The sequence below is a fragment of the Stegastes partitus genome, unplaced genomic scaffold (assembly GCF_000690725.1).
Source record: "Stegastes partitus isolate 25-593 unplaced genomic scaffold, Stegastes_partitus-1.0.2 Scaffold495, whole genome shotgun sequence".
Taxonomy (NCBI): Eukaryota; Metazoa; Chordata; class Actinopteri; family Pomacentridae; genus Stegastes; species Stegastes partitus.
This window is the reverse complement of record NW_007578226.1, coordinates 39776-63327: the sequence shown is the minus strand read 5'-3', so window position 1 is coordinate 63327 and position 23552 is coordinate 39776. Positions and strand designations below refer to the sequence as shown.

Below are 23552 nucleotides of genomic sequence, written 5' to 3'. Positions count from 1 at the left end.
GTCGCACACTCGCTGCCGCACAAACGCACGTCTAATGTGGCATCTCGCTAATTGCTCACACACACACACAAAAAAAAGAGGCAGATGCAGAAAGAGAAAGCGTCTCTGTCGTACCCATCAGTGCTCTCCTCCTCCTCCTCCTCCTCCTCCTCCTCTTTTCTCAGCAGCCTCCTCCCTTAGTTCGTCCTCTCCTCCTTATCCTCCCCTTCTTGCCTTTCGGTCGCTCGCGGGGAATGACAGCACGCTTCTCCTCTCAGCCTCCGTCACTTTTGGCTCGCCGTTCATCGCCTCTCTTGTTTTAACCTGATGGGCGTCTCTCTCTCTCTCTCACTCTCTCTCCTTTCTTTCTCCCTGCCTCTCTCGTCCCTGTTTTGCCCAGTGGTGACATCACAGGGCAGTCTCAGGCATGCAGCCTGTTTATTCTGCAGCCCTCTGCTTTTCCAGGAACCGACGTCACACAACACACACCACACACACACACTCTCGCTTCACCCACTCTGCTCTTTTCCCCCACTCGACCTGCTTTCCTCACTTCTGAGGCCAAGGAAAACCCTCCACGCCGAATATCTCCGTCTCCCATGCGTCCCATTCGGCCTCCCCCCTCCTCTGCTTAGAACAGCCGTCTCCCTCGTCCTCCCCCCGTCCTCGCTTGTGCGGTTTTAATACTGCGCGCTCAGATTCCTCAGCCTGGAATCTGCCTGCATTTTCCAAACAAATAAAACCACAAAATGGTTTCAGGTGAAGCGGAGTAAGGACTTTCCCCGCGGGGAGGCTCCGCAGATGTGTTGCTGGATCGTAATAAAATAAGTATTAGATAATCGCTGCTTATTTTATTTTATACGCAATTATATCTCGAGTCGTTAACGTCTCAGATTTAGCTCCTGTGAGTGAGCACAGATCTAAGCCGCTCACATAAGGGAGCAAGTTTTGAGGAATTTTCTGAATTACTAATTGGCAGCATCGTCAAACAATAAATCGTCGACACAAATTGAGCACAACTTGTGCCGTCCTGGTTCTGCTGTTACACATAATTAGAGCCGCAAAGCTCGTCTTAAACACCAGTCAGAGGTCATTAAGGGTCACAGAAGTCTTTGTCATGGTGCCCATTGCTAGCTAAATCCTCCACAATGCAACAGCAGTCCGAGTGAGCGGTAAGAGGCTCCCTCTGGTGGCGCAACCAGGTACTACAGCCAAACAAACAAGCATTCATGCCCACCTTTGTAACATTAAAGCACAGTTTAAATGCGGACATCCATTTTTTCTTCCTCAAGCATACACCCTGGAATGACTGAACAACTTAACTGTACTTCAAGTGTCTATTATCTTGGAAACGGTGCTAGATTCAAACATGGAATCAGCACATACTCAATAATAGATGACTTAGAATGGGGGCAAAAACATCTTTAGCTACTGTGTTTTTTGTTCTTTTTTTAAAATGTTAATAATGTACAGGTCTCTTATTTTGACATGTTGTTGCCTGTAATTCACAAAACGAATGTGCCCTTCTGTAGCGGTGTTATGATCGTACATAATACGGCCCAACACATGTATCAGCTGGTTGAAACGGTCAGCCAATACTGCACAGAAAAAGATGATAGTAACAGTGTCATCACATAGTTTGTCCGGCAAAGCAGCTCCAACTTCACAGCACTGTCTGCAGCACATGTAGCAGAGTATGTATCACAGCTGAGCAGATGGCGGTGCAGAGTTGTTGCCAAATAGCTTGTAAAAAAAACAACAACAAAAAACACACATGGCCAGAGAGTTGATAAAAACGACCCAATAAACAATGATGATTAAAATTCACGTGCATTACATTGTGAAAAGGTAAACGCCAAAAGAATCACCGTATTTCCAATTTTTTGTCAGTCCTTGAACTTATGTGACTTTGTGAGTTTCATTGAGAAAAATCTAAGCTGAAAATTAAATATTTCATTGAAATTCTGTTATTTTACACGTCTCAGTTAAAAATTTGACAAAAATGATGTGCTTGCACTTGACAGATTTTACGAAAAATTAGTAATAATTTATAAAATAATTTAGAGTTTGCAAAGTTGCCTTTATTTCTACAGTATTAGTGACACCCTGACTACTTGGAAAAATGCCGTAAATGCAGTTTTTCCCCCCCCAGTTTCCTTATTGGATGACTTCTGGCATTTTAACTGTTTAAACTGTGCAAAATGCATTTCTGACTTCTCTCTACTTCTAGTCGTAGTTGTTCTGTTTCCATCGAGGTGCAGGACTTTGTGTTGCAGAGAAAAATGAGGCCACAGTGAGTGAAAATATCACAGGTATCGATGGTGAAGTCATAAATTGCAACAAGCATTTTTCATTGTTCTGGCTTTTTTTCAACCAAATATTTAATTTGAGCATTTAAGAAATTAATCAGGAGACTAATGGAAATAATCAGGAGTTGCAGCTCTTTAAACTCAATAAAAAGCACTACAGCAGCAGTTCATTAGGAGTCTGAATGACTCGTAACGTGATAACAGACACAACACAAACTTTAACCAACCATGCACGACGGAGCACGAGCAGGGTTCAACAAATACGCTCATGAGCTGCCTACGAGACCAACCTGCCTGCCTCTTAAAAGAAAAAGATAAACTCTGATATCGGCGCATCTTTGGATACGAGCGCTGACGTCAAACGTGTACCTCAGTTTACTGATGTGTGCCGGATTGAGGATGATATGGGGGCACTCGCTCAGAACCAAAACAGAGAGAAACGTGCCGTCTCGAGGGACGCCGGAGGAGCTTCCAGGAATCTTACACAACTGACAACTTCGCCCGCATCGAGTTTGTCAAGGACTTCAGTTCAATTCCAGTTTGTCAAACTGGAGTTTTCCGACTGGATCTGAAGCCTGATTGAGCTCAGACTTCAGAGCCGAGGCCTCACACTGCTGCTGCTGCTCTCGTTCTCTGCTTTCCTTTCAGCATTTCAGAGTTTCCTTAAGGCTGGAACATTTCTGAAGCATGAGAGGGGGAATCTCTGACAATTCATAATTTAAACAACTCCGCACGAGAACGTCTCATCGGCATGTGTGCGTTTACGGCATCACTACGGGTTCTTCTGAAGCGCTTCTGTTCTCCTGCTCTGAACTCGTTCACCTTCCCTCTCCGCAGGTTCCTCTCCATCTCCGTGCCCTATCCTCCGGCCCTGCTCCGTGTCCTTCTCCCCTCAGTAGCTCCCTCCCACGTTTCTTCCCCTCCATCTACCCGCAACAAATCACAATCTGTTTACAACCCCTCGGGCGCTCTCCACAACTCTTCTGGCTCCAATTCCGGATCTATTTATACCAGACAATGCGGAGGGAGGGCTGGCGTCTCTGATTCGAGGCTCGGTTCGTCGAGTGTGTATCCCACGGTTTGACTGCCTGAGCAGCACACTCGTTAGGCTTAATAGATGTCACACTGAGCCGAGCCGAGCCGTTCGGGGTGCTATTCTGAAACAACGGAATAACAAAGAGGAGCGGATATTCTGCACGGGCTTTGAGTTTAGCAGCGGGGTGAGATGCGAGGCAACAAGTAGCACATCTGTTGATTGTAGGAAAACAGCTGCGGCCGGCCGGCCGACCCGCGGTACAGAACGTCAGCCTCCTCCTGCAGAATCACAGCATGTTCTGCCTCCACGCCAGCTCGAACTCTTGGTGACGATAAGAGCCTTTTTCTGGTCGTAAAGCTCGCAGCGGAGACTGATTGTGATCTCGTTTCGAAATGGCACGGTGACCTCTTAAAGAAACGGTGGTGGACGGAGCGGGGAAGGCGAGGAGCAGCGAGTCCTGTTCTGCTAAAAGCAAGCTCGGACTCGTCGCTGGTCTGCAGCATGTACATGTATACATACAGTTTATACGCACAAACAGGATCCAAATCTGAATACTTTACTCCCTCAAATTAGCACTAGAACTCCCTAATTTATTTTGTGTGTTTCTTATGAACATTTATGCTCTTTGTATTTGCTAAGCTGGTTTTGCTGGGAAAAATCAACCAAATTTAAGCTAAAAAAAAAACAATAATATGTCTAAATTTGCAAAAAAATAAACAGTTTGCACAAAGCGGATTCTCCAAAAAAATAAAAATTCTTTGTTTCTCAGCACAATCATGAAGCGATGAATGACTCAGCTGTGACCAACAGTCACTTTGCAAAAAATCCAGAACCTTTTAGCTGAACTGGGCTGAATCGGGCCTTTTTCCAGTATTTTTTCACACTTTTGTGAAAAATATTGTACATGCCGATTCCATGTTTTTTTGCAGAATAAATTATCAGAGAAATTTGTTTTATGAGATTTATTTATTATAACTTTGTGATGCTCAGTTGTGGGTTTCTCCTGACACATACACTCTCTGGCCATCATACCTGTGAAATCTAATGCAATCCAATATAACCGCTTTGCCATAAAATCTACTTTTATGAAGCTTCTTTGTTATCAAAAAGGTGATTTTTTTAAAAACTTTAGGTCTGTTACTGATGTCATAGTAGGTGGTGGTCGTGGTGTACTGGACCGGACCCCAATGACACGCATAAACATGAAGTACAATCAACACCATTTTTAAAAAATAGCTTTTTACAGGAGAGCTGTTGCATTAGATTACATTAGATTGCATTGATGTACATAAGTGGCGAGGTTGAGCATCAAACAAGCATTTCTGAAATGTTTTGCCAAGATTTTAAGAAAGCTTTCAGCAATCGCAGGTTCTGCTAAACTAAAAATACCCGTATGTTTTTAGATATATATGTGCTGTTATTTGCATCATGTTAGACCCGAAACTGTTAAGAGAAATGGTTTTTGTCACTCTTATCATATAGGACATCTGAATTCCAGCCCGTCAGATCTGCTTCTTTCCTCGTCTTAAATAATTTTGAAATGGCACCGTGACAAACGTGGAAAAAAAAAAAAAAAAGCCGAGGCACAACTCTGACATGGTACAGAACGGAGGGCGTGGCGGCGGAGGGAACGTGTCGAGGAGCAGCGAGTCTCGTTCTGCCAAAAGCAAGCTCGGACTCGCCGCCGTCCTGATGACGTCATAGGACGGTGTGCAGCGCCGCGGCTCGAGGCTGGAGGATGGGCGAACGCGAGGCGGAGACACAACAGACCTGGAGGGGGGCCGACGACGTGCCAAGGTTGAGGTGCAGTACGTGCACAAGTTCATCTCAGCCTTTGGCCCTGTGAATCGAGCACGTCACACTTCGCTGGCCCGGGCTGACGCAGGAATGAAGGATAGTGAGCAACACTTTAAAGCAAAGCTGGGCTCAGTTCAGCGAGTTCACGCCGTGTTTTCAAAGCATGTTTAGCCTCAGCGAGAGCCAAGCCGCGAAATCATGCAGCGGCGATCGTAGTGTTTGTACTCCTGACTCAATGCAGAACGAACAAGAATGTGGATGAAACAGGAACATTGTTTCATACATCTAATGAGTATTTTTGCTATCTTCAATTGATCCAATAATTCTTCTATGAAGTGTCAGAAATTATTGATAAATATTCCATCCGATGACATAAAGGAGTGTTTAAAGCGACACTATTTTACCTTTAAACACCAGCTTTTAATTATTTTTGGATTAACTTGGATGATCGGGTTTGATCTCCCAGAAAAAATGCACTTAAACACTTTGAGTCCAACATAATGATTGACCAATAACATCAGCCCATATTGGTCTGCTACAGATATATCATTATTGGTGTAACTGTTGTCCAATAAGAAAGCTTTTTTTCTTTCCACACAACATAATTGAAAAAAAAAAAAATGCCTGAGGTAATTTAGAAATAGTGTCATCACAGCTCTGACTCCACTGTTTGTTATAGTCTTAACGCTGTCTGCAGCGCATGTAGCAGAGCAGATGGTGGTGCAGAGTCAAGCGGTGTCTTCATGGTAACTGTCTGTAAGTTATATGTATGAAATACCAGTTTGTCCAGCAGAGCAGCTTCGACTCCATTCTCTCCAACACTCTCAGCGCTATCTGCAGCACATGTAGCAGAATATGTACCAGAGCAGACGGCGGTGCGGAGTGAAGCAGCGTCTTCTCAGTTCTATGCTCATCTATATATAAATATTTATCCTGTGCATGTTTTGTGCAGATATATCAATATTTTTGACCCTTAAACTCTGCATCAACATCAACCTGAAAACACAGAGTACCGGTCAGGCTCTGCGCTTTATGGCTCAAACACCACTAACTATGAATCTTATGGGAGCTAATGGAGGCTAGACTGTTATTCTCAGCATCACCTCATTTCACGGGTAGTAGCCACCTGCCAAAAAAAACTGGAAAAAGACAAAGACTCTCAGCATGAAGACCACGGCGAAGAAAAGTAGATGGAAAAGGAAGTTTGAACAAGGTTAAAGCTCGTCTTTGGTAAAAATGAAAAGCTGTGAGCTTCTTGTTGTTGGGTTTATGTTTGCTGGCTTGGTTAAGGTTTGCAGATCATGAGCTAAATTGATTGAGGTTTAGCGGCTAGTTAGGCGTCTTTCTTTAACTGCTAACTGGTTTCTACTTTGAGTTTCTTAATGTTTGTGGCCTTAATTCTGTTTTTTTTAAATCAGGAGGGCTATTGGTACATTACATTAGTACATATTAGTGCAGACAGCTTCTTGTTGTTTATTGCATGAACAATTCATCGGCTGTGTCCAGGACTATTCACCACTTGAATTTAGAAAACTGCAGAATTTAATGCACCAGAATCCTGCAATTAACACTCGTAGCCACGGAGCTGATGCTGCTGCTGCTCAGTGTCGCTTTAAGGGGCTTCAACTTCTTGTTTGTTGCGTTTCTGTTTGATAAAAATGAGTTGGTAGATTACCACGAAAAAGCTAAAACAGAACTAAATCATGGGTTCCTAAAGCCCACGGTGACATGTCCAACTAACAGCCCAGAATATTTAGCTTAGAACCACATAGGACACAGAACGTCCTCACAAATCAGAAGCCGGACAACGTTGCTGATTGTTTGATCTCGACTTACTGCAAACGTGTCCTGAGGTCAAATTATCAGTTAAACACATCATAACAAAAGTTCAATGTACCATGTGCATTTGCATTCAAAACAACCAGTACTACTTTGTGTAAAACCAAACTCAGGTGAGTCATGCAGCTCCGTGCAGGTGCAGCCGCCACCGCTTTGCATCCCAAAGAAAACACGGCATGTTGTAAATGCATCTACCGGCGTCTGATTACATTAAGATTAGACCAGTCGGTGTTTCAGCATCGCAGCATTTGCATCTTTCCAATCTGCTGTAGTGAAAGGATGCAGCTGAGTACACGGTGAACGCTCTTAGACAGGTGCACTCCGCTCGGCAACTAAACGGTCCGGGTCACAAACACTAGCAACGTGGATGCCCTCGCAGCTCCGTATCCAAGACAACAGATTTGGAGAATATCTGATGAAGTCACTCCAGTGGATTTCAATATTTTATCAGCTTAGCCAGAGGCACGTAGAAAATAACCCCAACAACATGAGAGAACATGCGAAGCCTGTGATGGTTTGCTACCAGAGTGAGACGCTTAGGGTCAAAGTAAAGATTAAACTCAGCTGTTGTTTATTTGTTCTCCTACAGCAACAGGCTGTGTGAGATTGCTGCTGTTCGAGCGGGTAACGGCGCCGACCTCCTCGTTGCCGCTCTGTGAAATCGCAGAAACACAGAGCGGCAACATGGGGAGGGAATTATGAATGGTGCTTTTACCATTTTTTAAAAATTCATCTATGGGGAAAATCCAAATTGTTCTCAGCGGTGTAAAACGAAGCGCACGGAGCAGTTTGAGATAATGCATTATGCATATATTACCTCAGACTCATTTCTCCTTCAGATTACCTCATCTCCATCTGAGCCCCTTTCATTTCTGTACTCTCGCCTCTTTCCATACAGCGTCCTCACGCCGAGGATCCGTCTTCATTTTCATTCAGAGAAAGCAATTGTGAATGCAGAATTCGTCTTGATTTGACTACGTCCAGAGTAGTTGGGGATGCAGAGGCAGAAACCAGAGCTTTGGTTTGTTTTGGGATGATTTCACTGTCTCGTGAACTTGTCTCGGGGACAAACGCATCAACGAGATGCACAACAGCTTGTTTTGCTGTATATTTCTGGCAGGCGTTCCTCCTGAGACATCCGATAACAGTTTAACGTGAGCTCACAAACAGAGTGCCGACGTTCAGACCGCTGGATTTTCATTCAACAAAATGGCACTGTGAGACAACTGCATAAATAAAACATAGAGGAAGCAGCGTGGTCTCTTCTCAAACGTATCAACTCCCGATTAGACAAATCACGTTTGTGAGTTTTCGCTGCCACAAGAAGGGGCAGATCTTTAAAGTGAGGAACACCTATGCATGCAAAGTCACTCGGGATGTGGTTAATAGTGAAATCACGTATGTGCACACACACACACACACACACACACACACACACATGGGCGCGCTCACACACAAACACACACACACACAGGCTTTGCTTCACAGGAGCTCGTGCACGTCCACACAAACAAACATGCAGAGTGTCCAACCTGTTGGGATGTGGTTGAGCGCCGATGTCTTCAGAACCTCCAGCGGCTGCTCCTTTCCCAGGATTCCCTCTGTGGGAGAGAGAGAACATTCCGCTTCAAATATGGTCCGCAACATTGAGACCAGCTTCCAGCAACGAGGCTGCTAAATCAGCCAGTAAAAACCACGGAGTCCGAGCGAGCGGTGCTTCAGGTCATCTGCACGGCGGCGAGCGCATGCCGCGGCGCCGCTACCACCACCTGAGCAACTGCCCGATCCATGACCAGCGAAGCGGCGAGCCGCGGGTTTGCAGAGGTGCCTGGCTGCAGAGGAGCTCTAAAACAAGCTGGAGGGACAGCGAGGGGAGCAGCGCTCATCGGATCGTGCGTGTGCTTGTGTGTGTGCGCGAGTTCGGCGTGCGAGAGCAGAGATGTTGGGGCTTGACTGATACTGCCTGTGCTCAGCATAGCAAATGTGGCTGGCAGCAGCGGCAGAGAGGGATGAGGGGGGATGGAGAGGAGGAGAGAGAGAGAGAGAGAGGTAAAAATAGCTCACCCTTTTGTGTATAACAGCACATGCGGAGCACGCACGCACAGCGCACACACATGCAGACACAAAGACACACTGCGCCGCGCTCCTGTGTGTATGCATGTGTGTCCGTGTGTGTGTGTGTGTGTGTGCAAGTGTGTAGGCTGTAATTATAGTGGCAACATGAAAAGGCTTTTGTAGCTGCCGAGCCCTGGGAAGACATGGCTATAAAAAGCAGAGCGACAGAGAGGGGTGGAGGAGGAGGAGGCGGAGGAGGAAGAAGAAGAGGAGGAAGAGGAGGAGGATGCATCGGGGGGATAGGGGGAGAGAAAGAAGAGGTAAGGAGGGGAGAGAGAGAGGAGGATGAGGCGATGGAAAGATGGAGGAAAAACAACGAAACGGCGCAAAAAAAAGGGAGGAAAGAGGAATTGACATGCAGCCAGACGACACACAGATGCACGTTTCTCTATATATGTAGTATGTATTTTTAGTAATCACAAGCACCTGATCCGCATGTATTCTGAGGCTTAAAGACATCTGAGGCGCGCAAACATGCAATTATTCCTTTGGATGTGAGATGAAAACCCATGTAAAATCCCTTTGGAGGAATAAAAGAGAGGAAAACAGGCGAGCGTCTCACTGTGCATGATCTATTTCTGGAATTCTCCCTGGACCAGACTGGCACATGCACACACACACACACACACACACTTAATTAGCCATGAAGCTGGAGGATGCGTTGTGCGCTGATTATGCATGTGTATTCGTCTCGCACCACCTTGCATGAATGGGCTGCACCCACCACCACCACCACCACCACCCCCCCGCCATCCCCACTGATGCACCAAACCCTGCGAGGACTTGGGTGTGGACTCACGTTCGGTCCTGCTGAAAAACTGCATCCTCTCGCCAGTGATGACAAACTCAACTCATTCAAATTCGGCGAGACGTGCGGTCGTATGTAAAAAAAAAAAAAAAGTGAGGAAACGCTGCGGGAACACACATCCCCGGCTCTCCGAAAACAAACCGATCGATGACAGTTGATATCTCCAGACGAGCCTATTCAAATGACACACACACTCTGCTGCGTTTTGCAATGGAAATGAGGTGCATCTGTGTGTGGTGACACCTGTGGCTTGGAGTAATTCTACGCCGTTTTGTTTTTTTGCACAAATTGCCGGCAGCAGCTTTACATCTCCGACTTAAGTACGGGGAATTAGGAGGGGATGGATGTCTTTGTCTGTGGTTAGTTAGACAAAGCATATAAGCTTTCAGACCAAAACCGCACACTTGATACCTGACACGCACGTGGAGGCGGCATAGGTGTGTGCGAAAACATCACAGCAACGTAAATGGAACCACATATACACTCGCAGAGGAGAAGTGGCCTATACCTTGGCAACAGGGTCCATCAATCTTAAATGTAGCCTAGTTACCCAGCAGCCCCCCCCTTCCTCCCTCCAGCTCCCTCCCTCATATCTTTCTTTCTCTCTTTCTTCTTCATCCTCCTATCTTCTCGGTCCCACTGGGTGAAGCATCGGGAGACGGGGGAGCTATAAATAGCCTCAGCTACCCTCGGGCGGAGAGTCAGTCAACTCAAGCTAATGCAGCTACCGCTCGTCGAAAAAAAAAAAAACATGCGTGTTATGATCGCCGCTGTAAACGGGGGGGAAGGATGCTGGAGTAATGAGCTAACCCTGCGTCCACTGCAGTGCTGAATGCAGTTCTGTGTGCAGGGACGGTGGTGGTGGTGGTGGGGGGGCGGGGGGACAAACTTGACCCGGTCTTGGCGTGGACAGCACACTGCATGTTGACAGAGGCCTTTGTTAAGCCGGAGAAATGAGAATGAGATGTCGGCCCGCGTCGCCGTGGCGTTTACAAAGAGAGACAGTGACAGAGAAAGAGAGGAAGGATGCTCCAGCCTCATTACATTCAGCGCACTTCCGTTCTGGCTGCTTCGTCCAGGGTGACTCCAGTGGGCAAGGTGAACCAGACAGGAACAATACGATTAATCAAACACGCCTCTCCTTGAAGAGCCTTTTCCTCTGGGTCGCAAATTTGCTTCCCGAGGGCACCGGCTGACGTCACGGCGACTGATAAAAGAGAATGGGTGACCCCTGCGTGAGCTTCCACCGGTTTGCGTCCCGCGAACGGTAGGAAGCAACCATCTGACCCTCGTTTGGTGCCGGCGGAGACGGGAAAGCACAGCGGTAACGCAATGTGGGGCGGCGGCGTCTGAGCGCCTCTTTGGGATATAAAAACCACAAATTAGATGGAAATTGGTGATTAAACGGCGGGCGTCCGCTGCACATCCAAAACGCACACAAGTCAGGAGGGGAGGTTAAACGAAGAGACGGAAAAATTCAACCTACAGAGATGTTGAAACAAGAAAAAGCACCGACGAAGTTACTAAAACTCACGCATGAGTTTAAATATGACTGATCAACCACAGGAACCCTAAAGCCCTGCCAGCAGCTTTAAAAAGAACATCAGTTTTCAAACAATAACCAAAACGACACCATTATTCAGAGCTAGAAACTAAAAACAGCACGAATAATCGGATTTTCCACTTTACGCCATCCTTGAACTCAAGTGAGCTTCGATTACTTTGGGAAAAATAACAAATATTGTTGTGCTGTTTTAAAAAAATGGTCAAAAATAAACAGTTTAGAGCGATCGCATTCTGAAAAAACAGAAAAATTTACGCTACTAAGCAAAACTCAGACGCCAGTTTTGACTCGGCTGTGAGCAACAGTCACATGACAAAAATTCTGGGACTTCGTAGTATATTTTTACTCCTTTTGTAAAATCCTCTTTTTACCCTCTGACCCTGAAGCAGTTTCTTCTTCATGTTCTTTGCTCCTTTCACTGTTTGCTCATTTTTCACTGCAACATAAAGTCCTGCACCTCTATGGAAACGGCACAAAATGGCGAGAAGTAGGAGCAAAGTTAGAACGTCATGGATTGTAAAAAATAAAAAGTCAAAAAACGCATTTACACAAAAGCTGCAAACATGCACAGCTGTACCAATCCTGTAACAAATAGGGGCTCTACATATTTATTAGATATAGTGTTTTAAATAGTAATCACACTTGTCTCTTATCTGCTTTTTGCAAACACAGAATGCAGTTCAGACAAAAATTCGCAGCCAAATCTCAACCGACTTCACGCTTGCAAGATTTTTTTTGATTTTTCCAAATCTGGATTCTGCAAAACTGTTTGTTTTTGGTGAATTTTATTTATAGAATGATGAAATATCAAGATTCTACGCTTATATTTGGTTACGTTTTCCAACTGATAAACTTAAAGGATCGTCGGAAAGTTCAACGTCGGATGATTTTTTCCGTTTTTCCAGTTTGAAGCTCTGACAAATTGTGTCGTTTTTGCCTTTTTCTCAACGTGCTTTTCAAACCCACTGCCGGCTTTCGGGGGTCGAATGGTTGCTGCTGTGAAGAGTGAGCCCCTGATTTCTTTTTTCCAAGTAGCTGAACATGAATAAGTGATGAGACTGACCTGCCTATGTCACTTTTCATGTTCATTAAACCACTTCATCCAGAAGGATTGAGTGCCGATTCTTAATTGTTGCTAGGAGATCTGTGATGCAACCGTCAAGCCTCACAACAACAAACGCCCACAACATGAGACATCGCAGTTGGTCTGCACCTACTACGCGCTTCGAGTAACAGGTGCACATTTTTCCCACAGCGGGTATATTTTGTCTTTCGAGTCGACCCAACTTTGAGCCGCTTGCGTAACAGCAGCGTTTCCTTGATGCCCCGGCCAGACGTCCGTGCTTTGTGTCAAGCGCTGCGGACCAGCATGTCAAAAGCCACAAGGAGAGGGCTCTGAGGCAGCAGTGTAAACCGTAATTGCCGCTGACAGCTCGTTGGCAGAACACAGTGTATCCCGTTTCTCGGCTGGGACCGGACAAAAGACGCAGGGACAAGAGATGCGTCCCATTCCTTTCATTAGCTCGTGTTCACTCTCCCCTGTCTTTGTCCCTCATACCAATTAAAAAAGAAAAAGAGCTTTTCTACCGGGACACCACCCCTGTGTAAATGCCATGATTAGGTGTTTTTTTTTTGTCCCAGATGGGGGGGAGGGGATGGGTGCAGCGGGACAAGGTTGGGTGCTGCGCTTCATTTGCACAAGGACAAAGTGAAGCATGTGCACACAGGGGGTCAGCCGTTGCACAAGACACCCCCCTGGGTTTGTTCCCGGGATGGGCTGTTAGTCATGTCCAGCCAAGTCGGTGGCACATGGGGAGGACGGAGTTGTCTGGCTGGCAGGAACCTCATCTCTGTTCACCGGGTTCAGCAAACTGGAGCGAGAGAGAGAGGGAGGGAGAGAGAGGGCGCGGCATTGTGGGAACACGCCGCTCAAGTGCGTTTTGCAATCTGCCCACAATTTCGTAATTTGGTTTTGTTGGGGGGGGGGACAGAAACAACATGTCAGCACAAGTGGACGGCAGACAAAAACGTGACAATGAGGCTCGAAATTACCCCTCGATGAGGCTCATGCACCTATCACAATGACCACAAAAAGAGGCGGCGGTCGTGTCACGCGTGCAACTCGTCCACCGCGCTTCCATTTTTAGCCGCGCGGCACACGGCAAACGAAGCGCTCAGTCGTGAAGAGGAGAATCAACATGGGAGACCAAAAATAATGATTGTTTGTTCACCATGCGTGCACGTGCCCATATCTTGTGTGTGTGTGTGTGTGTGTGTGCGGTGCTAAAAATAGACTCAGGGATAAGCCGGGCCCTCTTTATTGCAGCGAAAGCTTTTAACCCCTTCACCTCTGGATTTAAGCGGCGAGATGCGTGCGTTTGGGATGAAAAGGGGGTCGCCGAGAGGGGCAACGTGAACATAACGCACCAAGCACCTTTAAACTTTGCCGTCACTTTCACATCTATACAGCGCAGGGACGCTTTCACTTTCGTTTTTGGGAACTTCTCAGAGGGCCAGTTCTGCGTCTCGCTCAAGGGCGACTCACTTTCTGGACACTCATTCACTGCAAGCGACTGATCTTCCACTCCCTTAAATCTCCACGCCGCCGCTTCCTCGTTAATAGTATCTGGCAGGTGTAATAAAAAGCAAATCCATAATATAGACTTATAGCCATCCAGAGGTCTGTGTGCAAACTGTGCTGCGGTGTTTGTCAAGGAGTCCCAAAAACGGCTCAAATGGGCCACTAAATTATGCCGGAGAGATAAAAGTGGCTTCTTTTTTTTTCTCCCTGAAATCACGAGGCACATTAATTTTTAAGTAAAATGAAATCCTTCCCTTCCCCAACATACAACAATAAAGTGAGAGTGGCTCGGTTTTATTACAAGCTGCCCTCACACGCTTCCAAGATGAATTTCGTGGTCACGACAACAATTACTTTGAAAGTATGAAACCCAGCGGCAGGAAACTAGTCGCTGTCTCTGGGATTTTTTATTTTATTTAATCAATAATGTAGATGGGAGCAAAAAGGAGGCCACAATCATCGCGGTGCACCTCTGGGAGCCGTCTCCAAAAGGTGACGTCATGAAATCATGTGCATTAGTGTAATGCTTGTAGTAAGTTACAGCATCCCGCGTCCTGGGAGTCGGTTTTCTCACGTCAACGAGGGACGGGAAAAACCCTCCACCTGGGTATATACATGCGCGTGCTGCTGCCGCTTTGTCGGTAGTACGATTACGTCAGCAGAAGTCCCTCGACGTCGCTGCCAAAACTCCCTTCTGACCTGATGTCACAACGCACTTAGAATTACACACACAGTCTGTTTGGAGCTGGCGGATACTTCAGAGATACGCAGTACACAAGAGAAGTGGGTACACCTCGATGAAATACCACCGAAATGTCAAATGACTCAACTGTGTTTCAACTGATTTTTAGCTGATCTTTTTGTGTGAAATTTTTTAAAATCCCTGTTCTGAATGAGGAGCCATGATGCAGACATGTAGATGGACACAACCAAGGGCCCAAAATGAAGACAGTTCTTGGGCATTTCATCACCTCGTCCATCCAGTTAGACAATTTTACTTCAGTGAATATTTACTTTTAGGCCTGGACTTCCAATACAGTCCTTCTAAAGTTTGTTTTGATTGTTTATGAGAGGAAATACTGTTCAACTTAGAAATAATGCGATTACTGTATAATGCTAATTTGACTCTGCACCTCTGTGGTCTGTTCTTGTAGAGCAGTGGTTCTCAAACTAGGGGTCGGGACCCCCATGGGGGTCCCAAGATAAGTTCAGGGGGTCGCCAGATCACTGCAAAATAAATAAGCCTACATTTATCAAATAAATTTGTATTAGAGCTGTCAAAATTAAAAGTGCATGCTTTTTCCTACTCCTTTTTCGCAATATTCTTTTTTACTCTTTTTTTAATGTTATTTTTAAAATTATTTTCTTTTGTTTTTCTTTTTTTTCCCCCTTTCATTTGTTCAAAACAAATTCAACTTATTAATTCAAAAGAAAATTAACGTGTTAATGTAAAGATATTAGTCTGTGGAATTACCACATTAAAAGCATCAATGCACAAAAAACAAAATTATTACTCATGATATGTAAAAAATTTCAAATTGGGGGGTCACGAACACAAACTTATGTTATCTTGGGGGTCGTGGCTCAAAACGTTTGAGAACCGCTGTTCTAGAGGATGAAAAATAAACCAAAATAATAAACTAAACACTGAACGAGACGTGCTTTGCTCAGCCTCTACAAGGTCTTGCAAAAGTAAAAACACAGAAACTCCACGTTTGAGTTGACTCAAGTTTTGACTCACGATAACACAGAAAAATGTTTACGCCGAAAGATGTGGAATTTCTGAGAAAACAGCTCAAGTGTGCCGTGACTAATAGCTCAAACAGCTAACGCAAGAAGGTTATGAAAGGTCGGCGCTAATAGTTAGCTGGTTAGCTATTAGCAAAAGCTAAATGGAACCACTGTTTATTAACCGTTTTCTGAAACCAACGGAATATATTCTTTGGATTATTCAATATTGGAGTAACTCAGTGAATATGGCAGCTAAATCCAAACTTGACTGACACATTATACAGTGTGTAGAGCGAAACACTAAGCTAGCCATGCTAGCCTAGCTTAGCAGAGTAGCAGTGACTGCCTTCACAGCCACTGGCTTCAGAGGAGTTCACATGATTTGATGCTGTTGAGCTACTCAGATGTGATATCGCACATTTATTCAGTTATTTAAGTTCAAAAGTTAAAATAAAAGAACATTTTGTTGTGATATTTCTTTCTATGATGACTCAGAACGCAGTACGATATGTAAAAATGATTTCAGGCCTGCTAGAACGTCTGAGATAAAATCAATGCAGTCAAATAAAACAGTCTTTGAATAAATCTGAGCTTCATGGACAAAGAAACCCTCGTGTTCTGCCCCACAACACATGAGTTTAAGTATTAAACACATGAAACACAAGCTTTGCAGCCATTGCATGCTGTAGATCCTGATTTAGAGTTAACAAGGACAGCAAAAAAAGCTATTGTGCTGCATTTGTGTCATGAAATAATCACTAAAACTTGCAGGTTTACCACCAGGACTGACTTAAATCATCACAGCTCGACTAGTTTGCACCATAAATCGTGCACATTTAACGCCACACATCCACAAGTCCTGCAGAGAATTATCTAATCTTTGGGTACCAGCCCTAAACGCCGCAACCCTCCCGACCCGCGTGATTAGCGTTTATTTTCCTTTTATTTTATTTGCCTCGCTGATTCGTGTTGTTTCCAGGCTGTTGTAAACCTACAACAGGCGCTTGTAACCTAGATACCGCTGAGCCTTCGAGGAAAGGAGCACTGTGTCAAGTTCACCAGTTCAGAGCCATCAAAGGCGCTGCCGCCCACACAGGCCCTGCAAAATAAAGCAGTAAAAATCTAATCTGAACACAGTTTGTGTCCCGCTGTAGACGTGGCTTCCGATGGTGTACGTGGAACGTGTTAATTTTTAATTTTTCCTGCACGCTCTCATTCACAAATATTGCACCTGGCACCTACTTAGCAACCACTAACTGGCCTCTTTATGTGTGAGAGAGACTCGTGCAGACCCAGTTCTTGCTCTAATGCTAAACAATGCAGCCCTTCCTGCAAAGCCTTCAGACTAAGATGAAAACAACTCTTGGTGCAGCTCGTTTTTAAACCCGTGTCTTCATTTTTATGGTTCACACCAGGTGACGATGCGCGTCTCATATGATCTGATCAGCTCTCAGTACGTCACTTCACGCCTGATATCAGAATCACGTCAGTGATAAGATCTCTCTTTACCGCTCTGTATGCAATCAAACACGCTCATCGCTTTTGCTCGCCAAGAACAAATGCGTTTGCCGTTTCTGCAGGAAACGATAAAGTGATTCTAGTGCCACGTCTGCTCGACATTAAAAGACATGAGAACAAGAAACCACCATTTGGTCTGTCGTTTCCTGTACCAGCATCTTTGAATTTTTTCAAATCACCAAAATTACATCATTTGTCAGAGCCACAAACAGAAAGAATCAGATTTTTTTTGGTTATTCATGTCCAGTTTGGTCAGGAAATGGTAATGTTAATCAAATCACTTTATTCTGAAAAAAAAAAGCCAAAAATTAACCATTTGCTTTAACTAGATTCTGCAAAAAACAAAAAATTCTGCACAAATTCAGGGATTTTTCTGGGCTGAACTGCTGGACTATGTTCCCACAGAGCAGACAGGAAAAAAGTATGCAAACAATTTAAATAGTATTTTTTTCCCCCCAGTACTGGTAACACCTTTGGGCACTTGGAAAATGTTGCACATGGTCCAGATTTTTTACATTTTTTTGTAATATAATCAGAGAAATTCATCTTTTTTTCCTTTATGGTCTTAGAATTTTTTTGTACTACACAGAGGATATTCTGCTTCTTCATGGTTGTGCTGTTTCCATAGAGGTGCAGGACTTTGTGTCATGAGCAAAACCAAACCGCGTCACACACTGGTTTCTAATCGTGGATCCTTTCTGTTTTGGTTTTTTCCAGTGTTGTCTGAATGTGGGACACATGCGGTTCGAGTCGTCTCCCTCTTTATCTGGACTGTGGGGAAACTCCGATTGTAAGCAGGAACTGATAAGGCCGCTTGGCAAGTGACCACAACCACAAAGGGCTTCCAAGTCTGAGCGACGTGGGAAAGAAGTTTCCACCTGCTGCTGCTGCTGCTGCTGATGCACATTTCTGAGCGAGGAAGCAAAAATAAACCCTCAAAATGTGAACTAATTAAAGGTGAAATGATGAAAACATACCGCCTTTAACTTGTTTTTGCGAATCACGCTGCAAAATAAATGAGAATAACTGAAAAATCTGCAGTTTTCTTGGATTCCCAGCTGAGTCGCCTCACGTTTTTGGGGATTTCTTTGGCTTCAGTGGTTAATTATGACGCTAATGTTAGGAATCTGTACTCCACAATTAACCATCCTGGCGTTGAGAGAAACCACCAACACATGGTCAACATGTTAGCTCACCGCTAAGCACGAGTGCAAAACAAATGTCGTCTGCTAATATGCTAAAGCTCTCGGTACACAGAGTAATCACTCCTGAGCAAACACTCCAGCCTGTTTGCTGATATGCACTGCAAAAGAAAAAAAACACTGATGTGAGGGCCTTATCAGCGTGACCCCCGTCTTTTGTTCTGCGAAACGCCGACCTGACAAAGCGTTTTACATTTCACTTTTCCGGGAAGAGATTTATGGTAAATGATATTTAATCTAAAAATCCCGCTGCTGCTGTAATAAAGAAAATGAGTAAGTCCTGGATCAAAAGCGTGCGTGCTAGTAAGCTCATTTACAGATTACAAAAATGGCACATAAGCAGGCAGGCACGCTCGCAAACACCAACAGCAGAGCTGCTGAACATGCAGCCGCGCACACACTGGAGGCTTTACTTAAAGGCTGGAAACAGTGCAGATGAAGCTGAGAGAAAAAAGTCATTGTTCACCCCGAAAACAAAGCCAGTGTTGTTTAATTACGCTCGATATAAAACAAATTCGTAGCAGACAGACATGATGCAATCCCGCGTCTCTTCCTCAGATTATTAAATTGGACCCGATTCGTCTCTTCAAAACAGAACCGATTCCTCACCCGGCTCGTGTCTGTAAATATCGCTGTCACCAAAAAAAAGGAAGTCGTTGGACGAGCCCGACAAGTAGCACGAGGTCACATTTTTCACACTTCTTTAAACGTCTCCCGGCTGCCTGTTTCCTGCGTCTCTCTCTCTGAACATCCAACAAGTGTGTCTCGGAGCTGTCATTCAAATAAGACAAGCAACACCTCAAATTGACGCCCACACTTGGCAGCACTCTGAGGACCGGGATCGTCTCCTCTGAAGGCTTTTCAGAGGCAAACAAGACAGTGAGAAACAGCCGCTGCAGGTACGAAGCGCATCTCTAGGATCACTGCTATTTTTGTTTCAGCGAGAGGTGAGCTAACAAGGGTGACAGGCAGATCCTGGGCATCCCTGTTCCAGTGGGAGGCAAACTGCGAAAGACGAGAGGCAGCGGAGGGAAGGGCGGTGAATTAAAAAGGGCTAAATTTTACATTTCGACAGGAGCCGATTAGTTTATTTTTTCCCCCCCATCAGCTGCTGTTCTTGCCCCCGGCCAGAGAAAAAGAGTGAAGTTTTCTGCCTTGGCTGCGCTCACAGCTGGGCATCGATTCAAAATCAGAGTTTGTGTTCTTCCAACAGAATCGTTCTGCCGTAAAATAATGACGGAGGTTTTATTTCTGAAGAGTTCGGAGGAGAGAGAGAAAAAAAAAAGCGATTATTGATCACTGTGAGTCTGCAGGACTGGTTGAATGTATTTTAAAAAAGGAGCTTTTTGCACATGAAGTGAATCACCAACTCAAGAGAGGTCTAATGAAAAATACATCATGGGAAATGGAGGGTTTAGTGCTTTTGGAGCCACGCTAGGAACTGAAAGTTAGAATATCTCAGCCTCGGTTGCTTCCAGTGTCACCGAAGTGCACGACTAAACCAGCTGGTTGAAGACAACACAGTGATGTAAACCACAATATTTGACTTTATTAAATCTCTGAACCCTAAAACCTCGCGAGCATTTAAAAGGCATTTAATCTGCAAAATGATGGTGTTTATTAGAGCTGGAATGTGCAGTTCTGATAGGAAAACTTAACCAAATCTAAGGTTAAATTTCAGTGTTTCACTTTATTCTGCACGCCTTTACAAATTTCCCAAAAATAAAGTTCTTCTAGTGCCAGGTCTGTTAGAAATTAAAAGACATGAGAGCCACAAACAGAAAGAATCAGATTCTTCAGTTTTTCATGTCCGGTTTGGTCGGGACATGAACCCAATCTGAGCTGAAAGTTGTGACAGTTCATCAAAATCACTTTATTCTTTAAAAAAAAAAAAAGCTAAAGATCAACCATTTGCTTTAACGGGATTCTGTAAAAAACTTAAAAATAATCTGCTCTCTTTGGCACAACTGTAGAGCCAATAGGGACTTAGCTGAAGGAAACCGTCTTGTGAGAAAAATTCAGGGACTTTTCAGCTGAAGACGCTCTGAATAACGCTTTAGAACGGCTTGATTGTGTTTAAAATCTTTGTGTTAGATTTTAAAAATTGGATTTCAGGAAGAAAAAGGAGCTTTAAATCAGACAACCACTCACATTCATACCTATGGACAGTTTACAATCACCAATTAACCTCAACATGTTTTTGGACCTTGTGGGAGGAAGAACCTGGAGAGAACCCACGCTGCACGGGGAGAACATGGAGACTCCACAGAAAGATCCCGGGTGTCCTCACCGGGACGAGAACCGGCGACCTTCTAGCTGCGAGGCCACAGTGCTAACCACTGATCCACCTTGCAGCATCGTGGGCACCAGAACCAGTCAAGGGAAGACGTATCACAAAATAAACAGTTTAAACTCTGCATCGACTGTTGGATGTAATTTGTGACCGTTTGAAGAAAGAAAAATGTCTGTTATACTTGAGCTAATGAGACCCCAATTAATAAAAAAAAAAATCTAATTGCCATATTTATTCTCGGCTCTTGTCATTTTCCTTTGACGCTGCTTCAAACCTCTTCTGGGAGCATCAGAAAAAAAAGAAACGCACCTCTGATCATCTAACGTGTCACTTTGAATATGTTGGCGCTGTCAGAATCATTTCTTGGGATTAGCAGGGTTTAAGTTCGTCAGCCTCGTCGGTAACGGAGACGAGGAATTAGAATGGGCCGGCTAATGATAACTGTAGAGCCGCTCTAATCTGAGGTTGATCTAACAATGTAATGGGCTCCGTCCTAATTGGTTGGGAGGAAAGTGAGCATCTCTGGATGCGACGTCGACATGCTCTTCCCTTCACATGTGCCAGCGATGGAGACGTCGGAGGGCTGAGGCTGCAGCTCCCTCGTATCCCCCCTCAGCTGTGGTATTTATAGAGCACACACACACTCCCAGGTGTAGAAAGTAAACACGGTCGACACCGTCAGGTACCGACCAGGGCGGGAAAGCTCACCTTTTCATCTGCCAGCTGGTTACCGAATAATTCATCAACCGCGCCAAAAGCCGAAGCTTCCAAACCGAGCTTGATTAGGTGTCCAAGAGGGAAAGGCTCCTAATGAGCCCACGTGATGGACTTTTTTTTTTTCCCTCTCACCCTTTGGAGCTCGTTCCTACTGAATCAAACCCATTAACACTCGCGAGGACCGGATTAAGATGTTTTATTGCGTTTTAGCGAGCTGCGATCCGTCTCCGTTAAGAATCAAAACGCTGGTGTAATTCAGACGAAGCCGAGGACGGATTTCCCTTAATGTGGCGATATCAGGGAGTTAAAATCTCGTTACTCCGCACGTGGCAGTTTGAATTTTGGTTTAAGGTTTTCGATGTGTTTCAGCAGCACTGAAAGAGAATATGCTGAAAAATCTTGTTTTTACTCGCCGTGGGTTCGTTTTTCACTGCAAATTAAAGTCCTGCACCTCTGTAGAACCAGAACAACCACAACTAGAAGGAGAGAAAACTCATCTGTGCAGTGAAACACAAATATAATGCTAGAAATCATAAAAAGGAAATAACAAAAGTAGAACTTATTAGGCCATTTATTTTCCAAAAATGGGAAAAAAAAATATCAATATTAGGGACAACAGTGTCTCTACATACTAGAAACAGCCTGCAGTTCAATAGAAAAGCCCCTCAATATTTGTCATGTTAGTCACAAATGAGTCACTAATAGCGTCATGGTTGCACCGAGGAGTGCAGAATTTTCCATTTTTCACATCTGGTTAGTGCAAATCCTCCATGTTTGAGGAGTTTTTGGTGAAATTTTGCAATTTCAAGCTCAGATTTAGTGACGTTTCCTGATATAATGACATGTAAGGGATGATTAGTTCAAGGACCGTCTGTTTTTACAGCTTCTGGCTCTGATCAGTGATGTAATTTTGGCCATTTTCTTAAACAACATGGACACTTTCTAATATTTAGAGTTACAATAAAAGGGAGAATATTAGTCAATGCTTCATTTTTGAGGAGGACTTTTTGAATTGTTTTAGATTCGTGAATAAAGAGCAGAACATAATTGATTTTGTTTAGTTTACTGAAGGATAGATGAGCAGTTTGAGGATCATTAGAAGCTTGAAAATCTGACAAATCTTTCACTTTCACTGGTAGTTTTTTTTACTAGTTTTTAACCAGAGTTCTTACAAGATGGTTCAACATTATATTTCTGTCACTTCATCTCAAATGATTTAACAGGATCCATGATTGCTGTTTATGCAGTTAGCTTACCGGCAGCTACAGCTTTAAAACCACATTCAAAAGCTTTCATATTAAAAGTTTCCCCCCAGAGTTTAAAGTATCGTAGGACACAAAGAGTCAGCCTGATAAACCTCCACGTATCAGCAGGCTTTTAAACAGAATTAATACCCCAGAAGTGATAAAATCGTCCATAAATGTGGCGTTTGTTATCCGACCTTTCCTAGAAAACGATTCAAACCCTCTAAATTTCCACCCGCTGAGAGACAAATGCACATCAGTGACAGACAAGGACGACGCTAAGAGCTCCTACCTTGGTGGCTGTGTGATGTCATGGCTGACAGGTGGGTCAGGTGGGCGTCCAGGCGGTACGGCGAGCGCCGGGCTCGAGGTGTGATGCTGCAGAACAGATGTGCGTTCGGGTGATTTACAGGCTGCGCGATCAGGAGGCCGTTATCCTGCCAAAGCTGTGTGAACGTGCGCTGATCCAACGCTCGGGACGGTCAGACGGGAAACGAGAAGCAGGCGTCCAGCAGCGGCGGCGGCCAATCTCCATCAGCCCGCCGGCTCCAATCAGAGAGGCAGCTCGTCGTCTAGCACCAACCTATCAGAGGCGAGGAAGAGGACAAAGTCATGATTTGAGAAATACTTCTGCTGTGATGTGTTGGTTTAAACTCATCATATGATTCCGTTGAGTGTAATGGATGAAGGTATGAATGGATTTTAAATCAGTGGGAAAGACTGTTAAAGTCCGATCACAAGTTTCCACGACCGTACAAAGCATCTTAAACAGGACTCAAGACATAAGTTAAAAAAAATGTTTACCAGTTAATTATCTGA

At 44.6% G+C, this 23552-nt stretch overlaps 1 protein-coding gene across 1 annotated transcript in view; it reads right to left on the bottom strand.

Moving 5' to 3' along the window:
- Window positions 1-23552, bottom strand: part of LOC103361290 (histone deacetylase 4-like) — a 79879-nt gene that overhangs the window by 53896 nt on the left and 2431 nt on the right. The window contains exons 2-3 of the mRNA XM_008287331.1: window positions 23026-23316; window positions 8493-8561 (exon numbers count right to left, since the gene is read on the bottom strand). Of these exons, the coding sequence (XP_008285553.1) occupies window positions 8493-8561; window positions 23026-23047 (91 nt within the window). The 5' untranslated portion in view covers window positions 23048-23316. The remainder of the gene's footprint in view (window positions 1-8492; window positions 8562-23025; window positions 23317-23552) is intronic.